The sequence below is a fragment of the Puntigrus tetrazona genome, chromosome 6 (genome assembly GCF_018831695.1).
Source record: "Puntigrus tetrazona isolate hp1 chromosome 6, ASM1883169v1, whole genome shotgun sequence".
Taxonomy (NCBI): Eukaryota; Metazoa; Chordata; class Actinopteri; order Cypriniformes; family Cyprinidae; genus Puntigrus; species Puntigrus tetrazona.
Window position 1 is genome coordinate 4,811,296 of NC_056704.1, and position 21,043 is coordinate 4,832,338.

At 37.0% G+C, this 21,043-nt stretch overlaps 3 protein-coding genes across 5 annotated transcripts; all 3 read right to left on the bottom strand.

Moving 5' to 3' along the window:
* Positions 1 to 1,059: 1,059 nt before the first annotated feature.
* Positions 1,060 to 8,176, bottom strand: nfe2l2b (nuclear factor, erythroid 2-like 2b). Of its 3 annotated transcripts, none has more exons than XM_043241565.1 (4): positions 8,022 to 8,176; positions 4,088 to 4,303; positions 3,782 to 3,880; positions 1,061 to 2,556 (listed from the first exon to the last, which is right to left on the bottom strand). In XM_043241565.1, exons 1-4 carry the CDS (start codon positions 8,052 to 8,054, stop codon positions 1,363 to 1,365), a joined length of 1,542 nt encoding a protein of 513 aa, XP_043097500.1. In that variant the 5' UTR covers positions 8,055 to 8,176; the 3' UTR covers positions 1,061 to 1,362. The 3 variants fall into 3 exon arrangements, with proteins under 3 accessions (XP_043097501.1, XP_043097500.1, XP_043097499.1); XM_043241564.1 differs by having other exon boundaries at positions 1,063 to 2,556; positions 3,782 to 3,943; XM_043241566.1 differs by lacking the exon at positions 3,782 to 3,880 and having other exon boundaries at positions 1,060 to 2,556.
* A 4,464-nt stretch (positions 8,177 to 12,640) lies between these two features.
* On the bottom strand, positions 12,641 to 14,171 carry LOC122347558 (cytochrome c). Its single transcript, XM_043242923.1, has 3 exons — positions 14,022 to 14,171; positions 13,017 to 13,191; positions 12,641 to 12,932 (listed from the first exon to the last, which is right to left on the bottom strand). The coding sequence occupies exons 2-3, from the start codon at positions 13,183 to 13,185 to the stop codon at positions 12,787 to 12,789; spliced, it is 315 nt and encodes a 104-aa protein (XP_043098858.1). The 5' UTR covers positions 13,186 to 13,191; positions 14,022 to 14,171; the 3' UTR covers positions 12,641 to 12,786.
* Positions 14,172 to 18,139: 3,968 nt separating this feature from the next.
* Positions 18,140 to 20,669, bottom strand: ccr7 (chemokine (C-C motif) receptor 7). The gene is made up of 3 exons (XM_043241090.1): positions 20,557 to 20,669; positions 20,340 to 20,380; positions 18,140 to 19,604 (listed from the first exon to the last, which is right to left on the bottom strand). Exons 1-3 carry the CDS (start codon positions 20,570 to 20,572, stop codon positions 18,537 to 18,539), a joined length of 1,125 nt encoding a protein of 374 aa, XP_043097025.1. The 5' UTR covers positions 20,573 to 20,669; the 3' UTR covers positions 18,140 to 18,536.
* Between the last annotated feature and the right edge of the window lie 374 nt (positions 20,670 to 21,043).

The following is a 21,043-nucleotide window of genomic DNA, read 5'->3' on the forward strand; positions in this document are numbered from 1 at the left end:
TTAAACACTTTTTATTGAAACTACATGACAATCTTACAGTATTTGAATACAAAATAATAATCTTATTAATTAGAATATATTCGTAAAACAGATTGTCTTTTGCAGATACACAGCACATGTATAAAACCAAGAAATCTTACAGATATCCAACTACATATAGCATGAATATATCATTTATTCACAATCTCGACATATCATCTGTAAAATTCTGCTGTTGTCAATAAATAATCTCTGCCTATTTCCAAAGATGTGTGACAGATGAATAAACATAAGTCTATACACATATATTTTCTATACGGTATACTGTACTGTTCAAAAGTTTTGGGTTAGTAAAAGAAATGTGGGATTATTCAGCAAAGATGAATTAACCTGATCAAGAGCGAAATCTAGATTCATCTCTATTCATCAAATAATTCTAAGAATTAAAAAAACGTATCGCTGTTTCTATAAAAAAATTAAGCAACGCAATTGTTTTCAACCTTGAAAGTAACTAGACGTTTCTTAATTATCAGCATATTAAATATTAGAATCATGTGATGCTGAAGACTAAAACTGAAAAGAGCTAATAAATACTCAGTGTTGCTGTTAAAATTCTATTTTTAAATATATTAAGTTATTTTTAAGTAGTAATGTTTCATATTTGTTACTGTTTCTAATGCACGTCTGATCAAAATATCTCTATAAAAGTTTTTGTTTACATAACGTGTGTGAACTGTGTGTATATATACATGTATATATTTACGAAAAATGTGATGTTTTATACAAAATATTTTTTACATATAATTTATATGAACATAAATATATACATGTAATATATGTTCAAAGCACATGCTGTATGTGTGTGTCTTAATATGTGTATAATTAATGTACACCATACACATACATTATGTAAACAAAAACGTTTATTTTGGATACGATTAATTGCATTTAATCTTTTGACAGCACTAATATACACACACAGTTACATATATACATATATATATGTGTGTGTGTATGTTTGTATATGTATACATATTGAGTCGAGGGCAGCCTTAATATATGTATATATATATATATATATATATATATATATATATATATATATATATATATATATAACTGGATCTATCTATTGAATTTATTTGATTTTATTGTCATTACATGTAACATTGAAACTGCATGACCAAAAACAGCGGCTTTGGGTTGATGCTAATGTTACTGGATAAATTGTCACTCAACTAACCTCCATTGACAAAATCAGGAGGAGATGAATGTGACACAAACATTGTGCTTCCTGAGCGAGACCACAACATTGCGATGCTAAAGTGCTTCTGGTGTGTAAAGTTACAAACACCAAAAGGGTTTTGCTATACTTCTGGTTTACTATAGAGCAACAGGTAAGTTCTCTGTCTGTGTATTGGTCTTGTTCGCTGTGCTACGTGGCAGCAGGTAAACCGTGCCATCAGTGCTGTGCTGTAGTTTGTACTCTCTAGGGTCGTAGGAGTTTCCATGTTCATCTCTTAGCTGTCTGAACACCTCATTGTAAAGTTCCCGGAGCTTCTCTTTCATCTCATGAAGTTCTTTAGCGTTACTCTCATTTTCCTCCTCGACTTGCTCCTTCTCTCTCTTCAGCCCCTCAATCTCGTCTTCGAGATCAACGAGGCTATCCATCTTTCGCTTGCGACAGCTCTGGGCTGCCATCTTGTTTTTGCCACGCCTTCGAATGTCTCTGATGAGGGTATGTTGGGCGTTGTTGAGTTTATAAGAGCTGATGGCTTCGTTAAATGCTTCCACGGGCAGGTTGATGATGTCATGCACACTAAACGGCAGACCCATGGCTCGGGCCCGCTGTTCATCGCGACACGAGCGCCGGACACCTGCAGCTTGGCCCGTGTTTAAGGGATTTGGCGAATATTTAGGTGTTGATTCATTTTGAGTGCGGCGTTGCGCAGATGTAACAGTTTCATACAACGTTGCCTCCACGCCATCAGAGTGTAGAGATAGAGGCAGCAGGTCGGCGTAATCTGATTGGATGCTCTCCAGCTCATCTTTGTCTGATTGGTCGTTACTTAAGGTGTCAGCAGCGTAGAGCGACGTCTCTAAATCCACAGAGCCAACAGAAGCAGAGTCATCGAACCCTAGCAGAACGTGGCGCTCTTCGATTTGCAAAAGCGCTCGTGGAGCATCCCGTCCAGGTGCACTATTTAATTGTTCAGGTTTACTGCTATTGACGGTACATGGGCAAAACTCACTAAGGGTTGAATTGCTTGAAGTTAAGTGGCATTCTGGAAAAATCACTTGATTCTCAGGGGTGCCGCTGTACGTTGTTTTTGAAGGTGAAAGATTTCCTGTATCCGAGAACGTCTGTATGCATGTTTCCAGTATCTCTACGGGATCGGAGGGTATGCACGACAGAGGCTGAGCAACCTCAAAAGAGTCTGATATTGTCTGTGTGATGCCACATAATGCATCTGTTGAGTTGTCACTCTGTGGTTCGGGAAGGTTCTGGTGGCAGATGTCGGTGATATCCTCTAGGGGCAAGCTTGAGCCCTCAGACTCGAGGGCATCCAAATAATACTAAGAGAGAAACAAATTATTAGTCATTTTTAAATACATTGAAGTAGTTGCAGTTTACAAAGAGGTATGGTATTATTTTTGCAACTTTCATATTATACATATGTTGTTGGAGCCAGCATTTTTTGAGACAATTTTTACTTGTATTATAAAAAATGTAGGTGTGTGTATATGGAAATGATCATAGGCTGTACGTGGTAAACTAAGATATTCACACTAAGACTCAAAGGTTTGTGGTCAGTAGGTTTTGAAAGATATTACTATGTTTATTAGCAAGAATGCATTGAACCGATCAAAATATAATATTTCTGTTTTAATTGTAGCTTTGAGCAAAAAATGCAGCCTTGCTTATTTGGTAGAGTACAGACAGATCGAAATATTGAATTTCATTTTAATATGTTCTGATTGTGGCCATTTTATAGTAAAATAGTAAGTAACGTTAGCTGTTTTGCTGACTTCTGCCAGACTTCATTGTCACTGTCATTAAATCAGACCACTCCCTCTCTCCAAAGTCTCATCCTCCTTTTACTAAGGGGTGACACAACTGTTATTTTATGATACAGGACAGTGGTCACGGGACCATAGTTGAGACAAGGCCACGATAGGTACGACTGTGATATATCAGAATGTCATTTGAATGATAGGGACATTACGTTCTTGCTATTCCATGAAAATCTAAACATTAACTCATATCTCAAATAAGCACACACCTCAAATGAATTACTATTGCTCTAACACCTTTAATATTACTGATTAGATACTTGGTACAAATCGCTTATCTGGTAACAATTTTTACTAATCAAAAAATTGTTTTAATATATTTATGATAAGAAATGTACAAAATATCTTCATGGAACATGATCTATACTTAATATCCTAATGATTTTTGCCATAAAAGTAAAATAATGTAATTTTGACCCATACAGTGTATTATTTATTGCCACAAATATATCCCAGCGAATGGTTCAGGGTCACATGTATTAAAATATAGATCTTACATTGTATGGACGCTGCTATCAACAGTTTGGGCATCTGTCAGTTATGTTAACTTTTAATCTTTTTACACTTCATTAAATGCCTTTTCTCTGAAGTAGAAAGACAACTCTTATTTGTGATTTAATGAATTTGATGGTTGTGATTTTATAATTACGATCTTACAATTTAAAGCGAAACACGCACCAGTTGAGGCATGTCTGTGTACATCTTTCAGCACTGTGTACATAAGTACCTGTAAGTCCGGCAGTGACAGCAGTTCACTAAAAGCCTGCTCTTGAGAATGAGTCTTCTGAGACTTCTGAGAGAATAGCAGTGCAGACAGCAGAGGATTCTGGGTAACAGGTGAAAGCTGAGTAAACTCTGTTGAATGCAATGTGTCTGAGAAGGGCACAGCCTAAAACATGGCGAAACTTTGTAAGCAACACTAAAACAACAGAGAGCGTGTGGGTGTGCACACAAGTGTTATTTTGAGAGATTTATTAATATTAGGGATGCACGCTGTTTATTTGTTATTATGTGTAGTTAATGAAATGGTTACCTGGGAGTTCACAGATGAAGGACTAGGCAAAATCTCTCCAGTTTCTTTGTCTAGTTTCTGTAACCTTTGCATTATCCTTTCAAGCTCCCGTTCTCTTTTTAACTCCCTTTCACTTGCTCTCATGATCTCCTCCTCTCTCTGCCGAAGACATCCATCAAAGATCTCTCGTTCAACCCCTAAATCGACATCCTGCCTCCATAAAATATCAATCAAATCCTAAACAGAAAGACATGATGTAAAACAGACAATGGACCATGTTTGTATATGGCTGTGCAACACTGGCATTACAATAAGAGCATGTTTGCATAAACTTTCAGTGAACTCTCATAATATCAGTCATGTTTTTGTGCACGATTTGCATTCACATTCATTTGCTTGGCAGGTGCTTTCTTACCAAATACACCTGTAAAAATGTTGCATGGTTTAACAATAAACATTATCAGAGCGGATTATTTTATTTTATTGATACAATAAAACATGCCTTAATTTCTCTTTATCAGAACCAGTGTGCAAAACTAATTAAACTGAACAACTTATTGGACAACTTATGAGCATCTATCTATATAAGAAAACTTGAATTTTTTAAAAAGAATGTACAAGAAACTAGTAAAAATAAATATTTGGAAACATTGTTATTCTTATACAGTAAATTACGAAAAACCGCTAAATTTATTGGGCCTTTGAACAGCGATGTGGACAATGTGGGGCATAGGAGCGAAAAAGGTTGATAATCATTGATGTAAGATCACTCGTAATTATTTCTTTTGACGTGATAAAAAAGATAACCAATGCATTTATGAGCCCTGATTGTATGGTCAGAGGTTGCGCTGCCACTGTGGGAGCCTGATATATGACACTCGACCAATAAAGTATATCTCCGCTTTGTTTTCTGCTCGGAGTCAGTGACATCTACGGTGCACAGTGCATAAGCTGAACTGAAAATAGAAACATTTCAGTTCAGTTTAGATCAGGTAAGTTCAATTCGGTTCAGATTAGATCAATTCACATCAGACAAGTTCATTTCAGTTCAGGTCAGATGAGTTAAGACGAGGGCTAAATGTTTGGGCGGCTGGCACGAATCCAGTTATGGCTTAGGTGATCGGCTCAAAAAAAAAAAAAAACCTTGAATGAGCCCATGAGAAGAGATGGCAGAATCCAAAGCACGTACATATGGGAGTGAAGCAGAACAACTGCTATTGAGACGAGAAGTGTCATGAAACACATTTTTGAGGTTAAATAGGTTGCATATCAACAACAGTACTCATTATGTTTATTATTAAGGGAAAAGTGGTTTATTTTTATGTCCCTTGATATTAATGTAAATCATATATGTTCACGTGTGTTAATGACAACGTGAAATGTGTTTTTAAAAATTAACATATATACAGTTTTTGTCATATGGGGTTGTTCAAAATCAGTTTTGTTTCCACAGTGAGCAAACAAAGTGGCAAAAAAGTTGTTTAGTTCGAAACATACTGCCATTTTTATACACTGGCCTTCTCAAAGAATCACACACTAGGGAACAAAAGGAGCTAGCTTGCCGTTTGCTGTGGTTTAAAGCCTAATTTGTAACCTATTTTTACTGTCATTTTAATTCACTATCAGTGATTGATATTGCCACTGGAGACATTGAGCTGTGCACATTGTGATTAAAAATGTTTTCCAGCATATTTTACTGCCTCTATCAGACCCTATAATCAGCGTATGTCCATTCCAGCATTGCTGCTTCCGTGTAAAAAGCATGCGTGTTAACCTGAAGGCCGTGACACCGCGGTCTTCTGAGTGTGCACACTTTATATGCTGGTACGCAAACAAAACTTCTAAGCGGTGGTCAGAGCATTTGTAATGGAATCGGTCATAAAGACCTTGAACTTGTTGCCCTCTCACAGAAGTCACGCAAGTAAATAAATGCCCCAGCTTACGTAGGAGGTTGTGAATTTAGTTCACTGAGCAACCAAGTGAAAACAATTAATCAGATAATACAAAAAAAAAACAACTCCAGAACAAGAATAACTGGCAGAAAGAAGGTATAAAGGTAAGCTGAGTGAAAGGTGAATACACACGCCTACAGCTGGGTGTGTGATGATGCAACTGTGTTAAAGTGTAGACTGATAGAGCCTCGTGGGTATGAAAGACAACTGATTTATGAATTAACTCTTCTCATTGGGGTAAATGGCTACCCACCCTGAAACAGTAGTGCAGTTTTGGGTGTGTCTGGATCAGATGCACAAAGTGAAATGTTTATTTAACCAACCCAGTTACTTGAATTCATGACAGCTGAGACTAATTTGTGGGTGGCCTTCCCCGGTGTTACAGAGACCTCGGCCCAAAAGCTTTTCTGACTGTTCTCTGCTTATTCAAATACTTTGCAGTTCAAAAATAAAATAAATATGCTCTAATTGTTTTTTAAAGAATTTATATTTAATACACATTTATTATATCGGTACATCAGAATACATGCTTCCAGTGCTAGACCCTCAAACTAACTTCACTACTCAATATTTATTTATTTATAATGACACAAACGTGTGGGGTTGTATGATTATCTATGATATATATATATATATATATATATATATATATATATATATATATATATATATATATATATATATATATATATTTTTTTTTTTTTTATATATATATATACAGTTATTTAAACTGTAATTTTATTATAACAGATATTATTTTATGCTTTATTTTTTGTCAAAATATATTTATATACACATATTTATATACACATAAACACACATACTGCTATTGAAAGGTTTGAATCAGTAAGTTTTCTAATGTTTTTAATGAAGTCTCTTACGCTCATCAAGGCTGTACATATTTGATCAAAAAGAAATATTATTACATTTTGTAATATTCTATATAATGTAATGTCCTATATAAATATATTTTTATATTTAATAAAAATGCATTCTGAGATGCAGTGTTGAATTTTCATCAGCCATTACTCCTGTCTTCAGTGTCACATGATCCTTTAGAAATCATTTTTTACATGCTGATTTATTATCAGTGTTGAAACTGTTGTGCTGCTTAATATTTTCTGGAACCTGTGATTTTTTTTTTTTTTTTTTTTTTTGATTCTTTGATGAATAAAAAGAACAAAATTTATTCAAAATAAAAATATTTTCTAACAGTATATGTCATCACTTTGTATCCATTTAACACATCCTTGCTAAATAAAAGTTTTAATTTCTTAAAAAAGAAAGAATGAAATAAAACATTTTTTGAATAGCGTATATTGTATCACATAATTTGTATTTTTAATATACACTCTTCTTTTAACTTTTATTTATCAAAGAATCCTGAAAAAGTATCACAGATGTCAATTATTAAGCACAACTGTTTTCAGCATTAATTATAAATATTAGAATGATAAATAAGGAATAACAGCGTATTAGAATGATTTCTGAAGGATCATGTGACACTGAAGGCTGGAGTAAATGATGCTTTAAAATTCAGCTTGGCTTCACAGGAATAAATAATATTTTAACCTAAACGTTTGAACTGCAGGGTACAGCCTATACACACACTACTTCAAAACGATGGGCACCAAAAAATAAATAAGTTCAAACTGCATGTATTTAAAATTCCACAAAACAATCATTTTTGATGAATTTCTTTTATTTCTTTTGAACACTGCAACGCTTTAGTAAGTTAATAATTCTTAGCAGGCTAGTCCTGTCCTCTTTTTTTTACCTGCATTTCGCAGGTAACTTTTGAGATCATCTCAGCACTTCTACAATAAAGCTACTATTACACAGAAACATTATAACGCAAGTTAAAAGTGGGACTTCAACAACAAATCTAATAAATAAAAAGAAAACTGTCCTTGTACATGGATTTACATGAACCCAGTCCAAATTGTAATATTTGACAAAATATATTAGATTTCTTATGAAAGTACTATTTTTTTTAAACTTACCTCGTGTTGAAACTGAGCTGAATGCTCGTCCATGACTTTCAGATGATGTTGAAGGACTTGTCTGATGAAGGTCTGATACAAGCGTCAGCGAAACATATTTCTGAATCAAATCTGACGACACGGGTGTGTAACAACCCGAAACCCCGCCCCTTAATCTCCATCAACCAATCAAACAGCAGATCTCAAACTCAGGAACCGTACATCAGCCAATCAAACAGCACATGGACCAATAACAGCTTTAAACACAACTAGACATGCCTTCATCGCTTTACGACATGCCTTTACAACCTTCCTCATCAGTAATCATGCTGATAAAACGGTTTATCTCGATTCTTCAGTCACAACCATAAAAATATTTTTTTAAAACGTAAAATTAAGACATAATAACTAGTACGTAATTGCTCTGGTTTGCTTTTCAGGCTACGTAGAAATATAATTTAATACCAGTTTAATGTCCAAATGTAATCTTGTTTTTGTTTTGATGAAAATCTGGTTGAATTTTGATGAAACGTTCCTAACATTAAACATGCACGGTGTGCAACGCAATGCATAAAACATACTTTCACACAGCCTCAGATGAATCACGCATTGTGCGTCTTTCAAGAATTTCTCCCTCCTCGGTTTTCAACGTGCCACGAAATGTGACAGGTAGCTGTGATCAGCGCCGTGCCCGCTCCTACCTATGCCAAGGGTACGAGCTCGGAGAAGATCTCCGACGAGCGCGTTCATGAGCACCCTACACGTTCACGTTTGGCAGCTCCACGTCGACATTCCTTCAGCGACGGAGAGAGGGAGAAAGAGAGAGAAAGAGAGAGAGAGGGAGAGAGAGAGAGGGGGTCCAGCACTGCATTCAGTCTACTTCAGCCAGGAGAGCCACCGGTCAGCCGTGAGGTAAGCAGACACTTTACAATCCAGAATTAAACTTTCATTAGTGCCTTTGGCCTCTAGTTTGTACTTTTAGAGGTGATGCACTAAACTCAGAAAAGCGCGCGCAGTAAATCATGCTGCTTTAGGCAGTTCTTAAAGTGATGCCAGGCTTAAACTATTTAGCAGAGTAATACGAGAGGTTTTTGGACATAAAAACCTGAGCAGAGGACCTGTGCAAAAACATGGATGAATGTTGCTTTAAACAACAGCTCTTTTAGCTCTTTACAAACTCACATGCAGGCCAGTATGCACACTGTCGATTCTTAAATATGCTTCTGTAAACTGATTTGGTTCATTTAAACGTTACAGCCTGCATTAGGAGGACAAAGTATCTGGTGTGTTTCCATATACATTCTTGGCAGAAATTTTTTTTTTCTCGTTTCAACATGCCAAAATAAACCTTTGCGGGTTGTATAAAATAAGACCTCCATTACAGGCTGTGTCAAATTAAGATTCTCGTAAATATTGTTGCAACGGTTTGAAGTTGTTAATGCATGGAGACACGTCAGCTCATTCTAGAGAGTGGACATAAATTCTAACATGTGTTTTACTTCCCAGGAACCTCAGGAGCTGATTGGTCCTCAGTGGGTAACCTTCTCAAGTCAACTGCCAGCGAACTGACTGAGGCCTAAATGATTGCAGTAAATGTTTGATACGTTTTAAAGACAAATGTGTGAATCCGAAAAGACTTATAGGAGTCGTCTGCCGAAGTTGCATACTCACACAAGTTAGGATGCACATATGGACACACTTATGCAGAGAAACACACACATTCAACCATGGCTCCTCGGGGAAAGTTCTGTGGTCCACTCTGGCTGTGTGAGTGTGTGGTCAGTGCATTACAGAACTTTGCTTTAGAAGCTCCACCCATCAAATCTCTATTGATCCCCGACAAAATAAAGGCTTGGTTTTACAAGTTTCACGACCGGTTTAAGTGTATACTTTAACATAGTCTAATATGCTTTTTGCTAACACAATTATGTCTGTGTATTAGACCTTGACGTCAAATTAACTGGATCCTTGTTAATAATGCATACAATATTTTATTGAATAAATAAAATAACACAAGAAACACAAAAAAAAGACATGCAGTTGACAATGGATTATATGTGTTTTTGCTGATATCATTCAAATTGCTGCCATGGTGAACAGCTTGCAGAGTTTATTAAATCTATGTTTTGAACAAAGCGTTTTGTTTTTCTTATTTACCCTGTCGAGCGTATTTCACAAGTGTGAAAGTATACAGTTTTGTTTTCTTGGCTTGAAATATTCCGTTGGAGCTCAAAATGGTTTACATTGCTAAGTGCTGCTGGATCTAAAACGGTTTGCGTAAATTTTCATTTAGTCTCACACACTGTCGTTTGGCGAATGCACGGCACGTGATGTATTTAAAGAGACCGCGTCTCACGGGTTTTAAATGCATTGTATCTGAGAGACTAATCTGACTGTTCTGAATGGTATCATTGAAACCCATAAGCAAAATAAAGCGCTGCAGTTGTTAAATATCCTGCATTTGATGCAATCATATTTAATTATAGAAGAAGAAGAAGATATTTGGCTTAAAACGTCATTAACGTTCGTGATTTTGTTGTTGAAGTTTAAATGTACATGACTTTCTTTCATATTTTTGCCTTCACTGGTTTATTTTAATTAGTTAAAAAATGCACGCAGTCTCTTGACTAACAAAGAACAATAACGTCTTGATTAGCCACTGTGATTGAGAGTTTTGTAACTGTAACGCTTCTATTTTTTTCTCCTGCATTTTAATGGCGGTGAACGTCAACAGTTTTTACACGAGAAAGAAAGAAAATGAAATATTGCTGACTGCCGCCCTCTAGTGGAGTTCTCCGGGAGCACCGCCCTTGATCCCTCCCTACTCATGTCTTATTCACGTTCCTTATCTCAGTTCCCGTATCAGACACTTTCACCTAATTGACACAGATGTTTGCTTTATATACACTATCACACACACGTTCAAAACGCTATATGTGTGTGTCTAAGTCCTGCTCACAGATCGTAGATCAAGCAGGAGAAGTGAGACGATGTTGATTCGTAGACACTGTAACCCAACACACTACTACATCCTAGTTACACATGACCTAACAGGGGTTCCTCTCAATGACAAACAGACGGCTAGTGTACTCGCTCTATTTATGTCAAAGGCGTAAATCAACAAGACATTCTAGTCGCGAAGCTTTAAATAAGCAGGATACAACAAATATATCCGCATTAAATGTCACAGCACCGAAATTAAATCTACCATAAACAAAAATGTGAATATATTTCATAAAGTCGTGGATTAGTGCATATTTATTCAAACAACATTAAAACAACGTTTTGGGCATTACGTCTTTAACTAACGTATTGGTTGTGCAACCTTTATTTTTTTATGTAAAAAAAAAAAAAAAAAAAAGTTACAAAATGTCGTAACTCTCGGTGTCCTGTAGGTGGCGGCATTTTCACCTGAAATGACACCGCTGCTAATGACATTGAAACCGCTGCAGTTTTAATGGCTCAGGGTAGATTGGTATCTGCATATAAACCATTTGTTTCATTTCTGTGATCTTTCACACAGTTGTTTGTAGACTAGGTCGATGGTTAGACTGGATCTGTCGAGCTGTGCGCTTTCTGAGGCATCTGCCTGGACTTTGCTCTCTGATGTGTGCTGCAAGCATCTGCGTATAACGTTGATGTTAGGTCAAAGCTGAGGCCGATAAGGTCTATTACATTTATATCAGCTCTTCCAAACCTAACCGATAACACGTCTTTCCTGTCTGTGCTTATGTCCATGAATGTAGATGCTTATTTAACATTACAGTTATTCTTATATCTAAATCCGTATTTTGGGTGTAATGAATCTGAAAAAAGCAGAGCACATTAAGCAATCCGAGTGCACTTTAGTGCTATTAAATTAGCTGTAATATCATTTTGTGCAATAATAATAAAGTTATCATAACGTTGTAATTAATCACGTGTGGCAGTGGAACAGACGGACAATTTCCTGACATGATGAGAGTCAGTATTGGATGGAAGATTAATGCTTACATTACCTTTCAGCCAAGAGCACCATTTATACAGAACTATGATCATGATAAAGATAAAAAAAGAAAACACAAAGTAGAACCTGCCTTAACAGGTGAAAATTGCAGGCGAACAGCATCTCTTTACAAAGAAACTGACAGCATTTTTTTTTTAAAAGAGCATAACTCAAGCTTTAGGTAATGAATTAAATTGTACATTGTAACTCAAGTACATTGAGATATGACTCCTCCTATAGGGTCTGCTTGGTACACAGAGAACTGAACCCGAAAAGGTTACTGAAGAAATTATATCAAGCGCACAAACAAACATTAGGAGGCAAATTCATTGAAATATAAATATATATATAAAAAATACAGGACAAAAAAATGCACGGTTTCCACAATTTTATTTGACAGATCAAATCCATCGGATACAGTTAGTTACCAATAAGCATGCTGCTTGTTCAGTCTCTTATTGTGATCCAAATACTTCAAAGGTTCAGTACAATTTAATAAATTTAATGTACAATAGCGCCTGTGAAACCAGGGGACACAGATTTTATTCCCTCAGTGGATACGCTGGGGATCTGCAGTAACTTGACTCATTTCTACATTACTTGGACAAACAAAGAGCTGGAACTCTTCACTGCTAAAATGGACCGGCATTAGAAGCATGCCACATGTTATAATGAATAGCCTAACCCTGGCCACTTGATCTGTCACACCGTTCGAATATATATATATATCGTTAAAGACATTCAAAGCCAAACTACCAACAATTAATTTAAATATTGCAGTCTCCTCGCTCTCCAACTGTATTAGGATGTGGATGCCTTTAAGTATGCAATAAGGTCTGTCCTCTCGCCCTTCTTCTTGATCCCAGCAAAGATCATCTTTGTGCCTGGAATGTATTTCTTGGGATTCTCCAAATATTCCATCAAGGTGTCCTCACCCCAGACAATGCCTGTGAAGATATTAAAAAAAACATATTGTCATTATATCATATTGCGAACAGCAAATAATGCATAAAACCATAGGTAAGACTCACCTTTGCTCTTATTGGCATCTGTGTAGGAAAATCCCTCTGCCTGGCCAGTCTTGCGTCCAAAAAGACCCCAAAGATTTGGCCCCACTTTGTGCTTGCCTCCGTTTTCAACTGTGTGGCACTGGGCGCACTTCTGGACGAAAATCTTCTTTCCCTTTTCAACGTCACCCATATTTACCTAGAAGTAATGGAGAGGTGAAAACACTGCGGAAAGGCATTTGAAGGCTGAGCAGTTTACAAGAACAATGCACAGATCACTAGAAGGTCATTCAAGGATGGGGCATCTACATGCTTTTTCCTATAAGCTTCAAGACATAAATCAATCAAATCAAAGTCTAAGACAGCTATAAGGTCGGTCCACCATCCAGGAGAAGTAAACCATCTTTTATTGGTTTCTAGATAGATGGATCATGTTTCCTATGACATTTAATCTCCGCAAACTTGTATCTGTAAACATCTCGGTATTAAGATGTTCATCCGAGGATAACCTTAAATCGCCTTCATTAAAAGGAGCCTTAATCACTTAGGTATAGCTCGTTAGGCATCCACCTGTGAGAACTAGCTTACCACTAATGGGAAGCCGGATCGCAGTTCGTGTGACAAAATCCCAAATTAACTTATCAAAAGACTCTCAGATAAGGTATACGTTTCTAAAGAACACGGCAGAAGTCGTATACCGGCACCAGATCCACGTTGCGGAAGCTAACAGCTAGCCACAGCTGGTTAGCTTCCCATAAAACACACTTCACTTTGAATTACGTTTATTAATGCTCTATTACCAAAACAAAGAGTCGTCTTCCTGTTACAGTTACAAAAAACAGATTATTATTAAACCCTGTATATTTCTTTCATGACATACAGTTGTTCTTGAAGAGTACCGGTAAGCTTACGCAATCTTACGCCACCCTTTCTCAGAACCGCTTTAAAATCCACTATTTCGTTTAAATGCCACATCAATTATAATCAACGCGGCACACGCGCTCGGCTTGACGAGGTTGATAATATTACCTTTCAGGCTGTTTGAGAAAGCTCGTAATCTTGCGGGATGCGTGACTCTGTTCGTGCCGGTCGGCGAACCGATTCTGTATCAGGACGAAAAAGAAAGGTCACTTCATTTTACAGGCGCGAGAGGGCTCTGGTATTTGACGTCACAATCGTGCGCCGCGTGAGCCGTCACGTGTCTCTCCCCGACCAATCTGGTCGCGGTTCCGCAGCTGTTCTCCTGAAGATCCTTCTATGGAGTTGTGGCAGTCAAGGGCCTTTAAAGAGATAATCGGTTTAGATAAAGCGCAGTTATAAAATGGAGAAAACATGGCTTCTTGTCAAACTATATCATTTTCTGAAAACATTCAAACGCTCAACATAATTCTATATAATGATTAATTAATGAGAAATAATCAATATTGGTTAAAAGTTGTGGTCACCCTAGTAACAGGATTAACTAATGGGCGCTTTTATAGCAGCAAAGCAGCCTACTGTTGATTAACATATTAAAATAATGTTGCACCTTGAAACGAGCGTCAAAGGCACGCATTGCTCAAGCGCCTCCTCTGAACACATATAATCAAATATAGACCAAATGTACGTGTCACTGCGTATAACGTGACTCTGACGTTGCGTCACATGAGCGTTTGACTGCGTCACAGGAATTTCATTACAATGCAACAGGTATCACTTCAAACGCTTCTCGTTCGCGACTAAACGAGCACGAGAGGCGTTCAGAAGACTTGATTTTCAAGTTATCTGGGGTTTCCCCATAAACACTTGAAGTGGACAGGTGACTCACAAACGAGAGCTTATAATTACGGTGGTTTACACTCGCGTGACTGACAGGAACGACAAATGACACTGACCTGCCAGACGTACATAAATTCGCCAATATATCATAACCATAGAACATTTCGTAAACACGTGTTAACCTCTCAAGGAAAACTGCTCGGAATGTGCGTCCTTTTCAAAAGAAAATGCACACATCTGTGTAGCTTTTTAGTTATATCCTCACGTGATATACAACTTGTTAAAACATCCTACTAATTCTATACTGAATGTTTCTGACAATTCCCTAAATTCCCCACTGCAATCTGATGACGTTACAGTCAGCATGAAAAATAACCTAATTAATTCAGTATTTTTTAAAGGTCTTTTTGTGTGTAATTCATCCATGAATATTCATTTTATGAATGTCATTTTATTGATCTTATACCATGTAACGCTTAATGAAAATGACAATCAAATAATAACCATACATTGCATGTTAAAACAACATACTTCATGTTACAGCCCTAATGTAACCTACAGAACACGCTTGAAATTTCATTGTGACAAACAAGTAAAGACTGCTCTGAGCTGTATCAGAGGCATTCCTAATGTGCTGTGACTTGTATGCAGTATAGGAAAATATAGGTTAAATGTGTGTGTGTGTGTGTGTGTGTGTGTGTGTGTGTGTATATATACACACACACACACACACACATTTATGTAGATTCAAAATTCTGTTGAAATATTGTTAAATACTGCTGTATTCACAAAAAATGTCTTTTCTACTGAAACTTGTATGAAATGCATTTAAATGTATTGGTAAATACATTAGTGTATTTTAAAATTTTAACTTTAAATATAATGCCAAAAAAACACAGTTAAATTATAACCAAGTATACTTTGCCTGTTGTTAAGTATTTTAGACAACACTTCAAATTAAGTGTACTTCTTAAACTTACTTTAAAAAAAGTATGTCGAGAAGCAGACATGATTGTGTTCTCAAAATAATTTGGACTAAATTATTCTCATGTACAGATGAACTCGTTGACCCAATACAACCAAAAAGGTTATTACAACATTATTATCTCAGCTAAACTCACACAAATCCCAGATCTTTTCTCCTTTCCTTCATTTGAACTTCTACAGAACTGCCTCTGAATTCAATTCACTGTCCTTGTTACCAAGACAACAAATCAATTGTGGGCTTTTCCAATAGCTGCAGACAAAAAAAGTGTAATATTCACTAAGTCCTCTCTCCTAACTAGCTGTCATTACAGGGTTATCACCTCTTCTGTTGGCCAGGTCATAAATAGCTCTACGGAGAGCTAATGTAATATCAGTCTATATAAAAAATAAGATCAGGGTGTTGATTCTGTTCTCAAAGACTGAAATAAAGGCTGTGAACGTATGTCCTCCAATAACCTTTAGGTATTAAGCGACAAATAAAATTGTTGTTCATATATTTTTTTTCTGGCCTCAAAATTAAAAAAGGCTTAAAAAGTACCCACATTGTTTAGAATATGAATGTTAGGTTTCACATTGTTACAATTTTTGTTCTCAGGTTCAAGAACTCTTACTGCAGCCTTAAAGGTGACTGCGTCCTTCCCATATCATTCCCTATTTACTGCACTTCCTGTACCTCCAACACACTGTGCTGTTCCCAGTCCCTTTCTCTCGAATGTTGCTGACACCTGCTGCTCAAGTGTAGAACTGTGTCTTATATTGTGCTCAAATGGTTGCTAGTGTTAAAAATATTAAAAGAGTGCGCTCTAGCGGCTAAACCTCATAAAGGCACGATTCAAAGCTTTTTTTTTATTATTGCAAGTTTATTTCAACGTATATGTTTCATTATGTTTCATACATTATTAATTTTTCATTTCTTTTTCTTTTCATTTCTCTCTCTCTCTCTCTCTCTCTCTCTCTCTCTCTCTCTCTCTCTTCTCTCTCTCTCTCTCTCTCTCTCTCTCTCTCTCTCTCTCTCTCTCTCTCTCTCTCTCTCTCTCTCTCTCTCTCTCTCTCTCTCTCTCTCTCTCTCTCTCTCTCTCTCTCTCTCTCTCTCTCTCTCTCTCTCTCTCTCTCTCTCTCTCTCTCTCTCTCTCTCTCTCTCTCTCTCTCTCTCTCTCTCTCTCTCTGTCTCTCTCTCTCATTTCCATGCTCTCTCTCTCTCTCTCTCTCTCTCTCTCTCTCTCTCTCTCTCTCTCTCTCTCTCTCTCTCTCTCTCTCTCTCTCTCTGACTCTCTCTCTCTCTCTCTCTCTCTCTCTCTCTCTCTCTCTCTCTCTCTCTCTCTCTCTCTCTCTCTCTCTCTCTCTCTCTCTCTCTCTCTCTCTCTCTCTCTCTCTCTCTCTCTCTCTCTCTCTCTCTCTCTCTCTCTCTCTCTCTCTCTCTCTCTCTCTCTCTCTCTCTCTCTCTCTCTCTCTCTCTCTCTCTCTCTCTCTCTCTCTCTGACTCTCTCTCTTTAAAAATAAAGCTGAGAATAAAGCAAAACACATTTGGTGAAATTAATTGATAAATTGTAAATTTAACCTTAACTTTCTTAATTTTTTTCCACCAAGAAGGTGCAATGGCACTTCCTCAACTTGAGATCCCCTGGATCTGCTTGTTCAGACTGTTGTTGAGACTAGTCCTAAGTACGCCCTTCACTAACGTCTTCACAAATTATGCACATGTGATATACCTGCTATAGTATCAAAACATATTTGTGAAAATAACCTTGATCCCTTAGCACTTATACTATAAAAAGTGCAAGCAAAGCACACAACTTCCAATATTCTCTTAGTATTCAGCTACGATACAAAGCTGTCAATGGAGCAGTACCCTTTCAGAAGGGACTAATGTGTAGGATGTACTTTTAAAGTACTAATATCTAGCATTTCAGGGGAAAAGTAAGTGCAGAGACGTACTTTTTAGCTTTTGTGCATGACCCAGGGACAGCTTTGTATCTCTTTTGTTCTTCAGTAACTTCTTAGGTAAAATGATTTTGTGGGTTGCATGTGTAACTTAAACAAATTTTTTGACCAGTATCTGAAAAACTGTATTAAGCAGAACATGTTGTTTTTTTGCAAGCAGGGCATTTTAAGTGTAACATAGACTCACCACAACCACATGCTACCAACATTGACCACAGACGAGTATAAATGTCGTCTTTACAACGTAGTAAGGTGGGTGAGAAACCAAAGAAGGTAATAGTTCACAATTTCCTGCAAGTGGCCAATGTTCTATGTTCTTATTCTGTGTTGGTAGTTTTAAAATCTATTCATTCTGTTCTGTTTTTATTTTAGCGTTACATATATTTTACACACAACTGAAGAAGGTGAAACTATTTTGTTGTGCAGATGTTTCTAACACACGAAACTCAAGTCAGTTATTTTAGAAAATTTTTATTTATTTGAGAAACTTAGTTCATAGTTAGCAATAAAGATGTCACATTTTTGAAAGCATGTGTAATATACATTGTATTTATATAGAGAACGATATATTGAACACAAACTGGCTACATCATATAACAAAGAGTGACAGACATTTCTCAAAGAGCAATCAAAAACGAGAAGTGAAAATTGTTACAAAGAAGGAAGTTTTTGTACAATAAGTCCCTAGTAATGCTGCAAAGCGAAATTTGCAGCATGCTAGTACATGGCACCATACATTCCTCCACAGGCACTTTTTTCTGAATGGAGCTTATGAAGAGATTAACCACTATGTGACTAAAGTAAACTGGCAAAACTTTTTTGTTGTTCCGGAATCTCTTCCTAAACAGATGGTAGCATTCAAGGGGAAAACGTAGTTGTGGTTTCTGTGTCCAAGCCGACAGAGGATCTTCGTTTACCGCAGTGGGTGTACATGAGATGGCTCTTTCTGATACATCCCAAGTCTTTCAGCAGCTTCAGGAGATCATTGCGAAACTTTACCCCAATGAAGGCGTACAGGAAGGGGTTTATGCAGCAGCGCAAGAAGGCCACGGCTCTGGTCACATCCAAAGCGTAAAGACGACTCTTGTCCTTACCGCAATCCGTTGTTTCCTGAGCGGTCACTCCCATGACTACATTGTAGGGTAGTTGACTGAAGACAAAGACAGATACCACCGCAATGATGACCTTGAAGGCTTTATTCCTCTCAAAGTTCTTGGCTTGGATGAGGGTCTTGATGATACAGGTGTAACAGAACCCCATGATCAAGGCCGGAAGTATAAAACCCAGGACCATCTGACTTACCAGCATCCTGAGGCGGTAGTCTTCATAGTTGTTGCCATTTTCCGTACAGGTACCATTGATGTTGATTTCAGAGAACACCATGTCAGGTACTGAAAAGATCACCGCCATCACCCAAGTAACCAGAGAAGACACCTGTCCGTAAAAGACCGCACTTGTACGACAGCGATGAGCAGAGACGGCCTTCGTTATGGAGAAATAGCGATCTACGCTGATACAGGTGAGAAGGAACATGCCGCTGAAGAAGCTGACCTTGTAGATGGTGAACATGGCCTTGCACGGATACAGACCCAAGTGCCACTTGCTCATGAAACTAGCTGCCCAGAAAGGTAGAGAAATTGCAAACAGCAGGTCAGCCATGGCCAGATTGAGCAGGTAGACGTCAGTCATCGTCTTCAGCCTCTTGAAGTAAAGGTAGGTGAGGATGACCAGAAAGTTTCCCATGAGGGCCAGGAGGCAGATGACGGTGTAGATGGTGGGCAGGAACCAGGCGCGGAAGGAACGGTTGGAGCCTTTATCACACATTAACTCAAGATCGCTGTAATCCACCGTCTCTGTGGAATACTCATACTCTGTTGTGGATTTGTTCTCCATGTTGTAATCAGCAGTCACATTGGACCAGCTTTTCTGAAATAAAGGTAATGCAGATGCTTCACAAAAACATTCAAGGAAACGTGTATCATTGACCTATAAATTTGTCTAAATCTGTACATTAGGCCTGCTTAAACATTGTAATAACCTATTCTACACATTGGAATCCATATAAATTGGATTTAAAACTAGGTGTACAGATCACAAGTCTAATGAATAGTGCTCACAAAAATGGAAATTCTTCTTCCAAGCTCATGATTTTCTGGTAACACTTTGCAATAGGGTTGTATTTGTTTTACATTAGAGTAGATGTACTAATAACTTTAAAAAAAAATCATATTTAATGTTATTTTCAACATTTACCAATACATAAAAGTTGTATCTGTTAATATTATTTAATATTACATGAAGTAATAATAACTAACCTTAATAAAGATTAACAATTGTATTGTCAAGATAATGTTAATTTAAATAGTAAACAATGTTACTTATTGTGAAGTGTTACCGATTCACTATTACAAAAGATCAGCGTCAGTCACCTCAGTCTGAGTCGCTTGCACAACATGCGCAAAGTGAACGGTGACTGTTTTTTTCATTCACTATTATATTTCCTTTAGTGTTCCACAAAAGCGTATCAGTCATACAGGTTTGAAACATCGAGTAGAGCAAGTAAATCATGATACAATTGTCATTTTTGGTGGAACTATTTTCTGGATTTAGAGGTTAAAATTAAAGGTGAGTGCAGTTTGTCGAGTTTAACTCATGAATTACCTTTATTTGGCACGACCATATCAGCAGCAAAGGACAAAACACTGTCAATAAAAACAAATTGTGTTTGTTAGAAAGTGCACATAAAGACAGATTTCACTGATTTGCAAGCAAAACACTAACAGATTCTCTTCTTTAGAATTATGTACATTTTTATAGATTTGTAAAGCTATTTAATTCATTTAACAGTATTACTGAGCGGATACATTTTTAGGCTTACCGGTAACAGCGTGCATGATTTAACACTTTCTCTTTGAATGTTTCTCCAGGACTGTTAGTAACACAGTGAATGCGAGAGAGCTCTGCATCTGATGTGTTAAAAAGGTGAAGCACCACTTTTAACTTTGAAGCCAAGACCAGAGGAAAGGGTTTTCACCACAGCCTATGATGTGTTTCAAGAAAAACAACTTCATTTCTTACCTTTGTACGATCATTTAGTTGTTCTCAACCATAAATACGACATATTTTATATACTTTCCTGCTCCTAAACCAATTATTAATATTTAAAAAACTATCTATTTGCAATATTGTTACTGTTTGTGTATCATTTCTTCTTTTAATTTCTTAAACAAAGATGTTTGTTTAAACAAAATGGTCATTTAGATTAGATTTAGATGCTATACCCTTATTATGATGACCCAGGTACTGCCTATATGAAATTATTAGATAATTAGTTTATTTGATTATAAACTTTGTGTGTGTGTGTG

Bases quoted from the DNA above. Each gene is read 5' to 3' on its own strand.
- nfe2l2b (XM_043241564.1), bottom strand. From the start codon at position 8,054: ATGGACGAGCATTCAGCTCAGTTTCAACACGAG. The intron at 4,304-8,021 runs GTAAGTTTAAAA...CTTTCTGTTTAG, and splicing joins CAGCTCAGTTTCAACACGAG to GATTTGATTGATATTTTATG. The intron at 3,944-4,087 runs GTAACCATTTCA...GCCATGTTTTAG, and splicing joins CTTCATCTGTGAACTCCCAG to GCTGTGCCCTTCTCAGACAC.
- LOC122347558 (XM_043242923.1), bottom strand. From the start codon at position 13,185: ATGGGTGACGTTGAAAAGGGAAAGAAGATTTTCGTCCAGAAGTGCGCC. The intron at 12,933-13,016 runs GTGAGTCTTACC...ATATCTTCACAG, and splicing joins AGATGCCAATAAGAGCAAAG to GCATTGTCTGGGGTGAGGAC.
- ccr7 (XM_043241090.1), bottom strand. The intron at 19,605-20,339 runs GTAATTCATGAG...CCTTTATTTCAG, and splicing joins TATGGTCGTGCCAAATAAAG to AAAAGCTGGTCCAATGTGAC.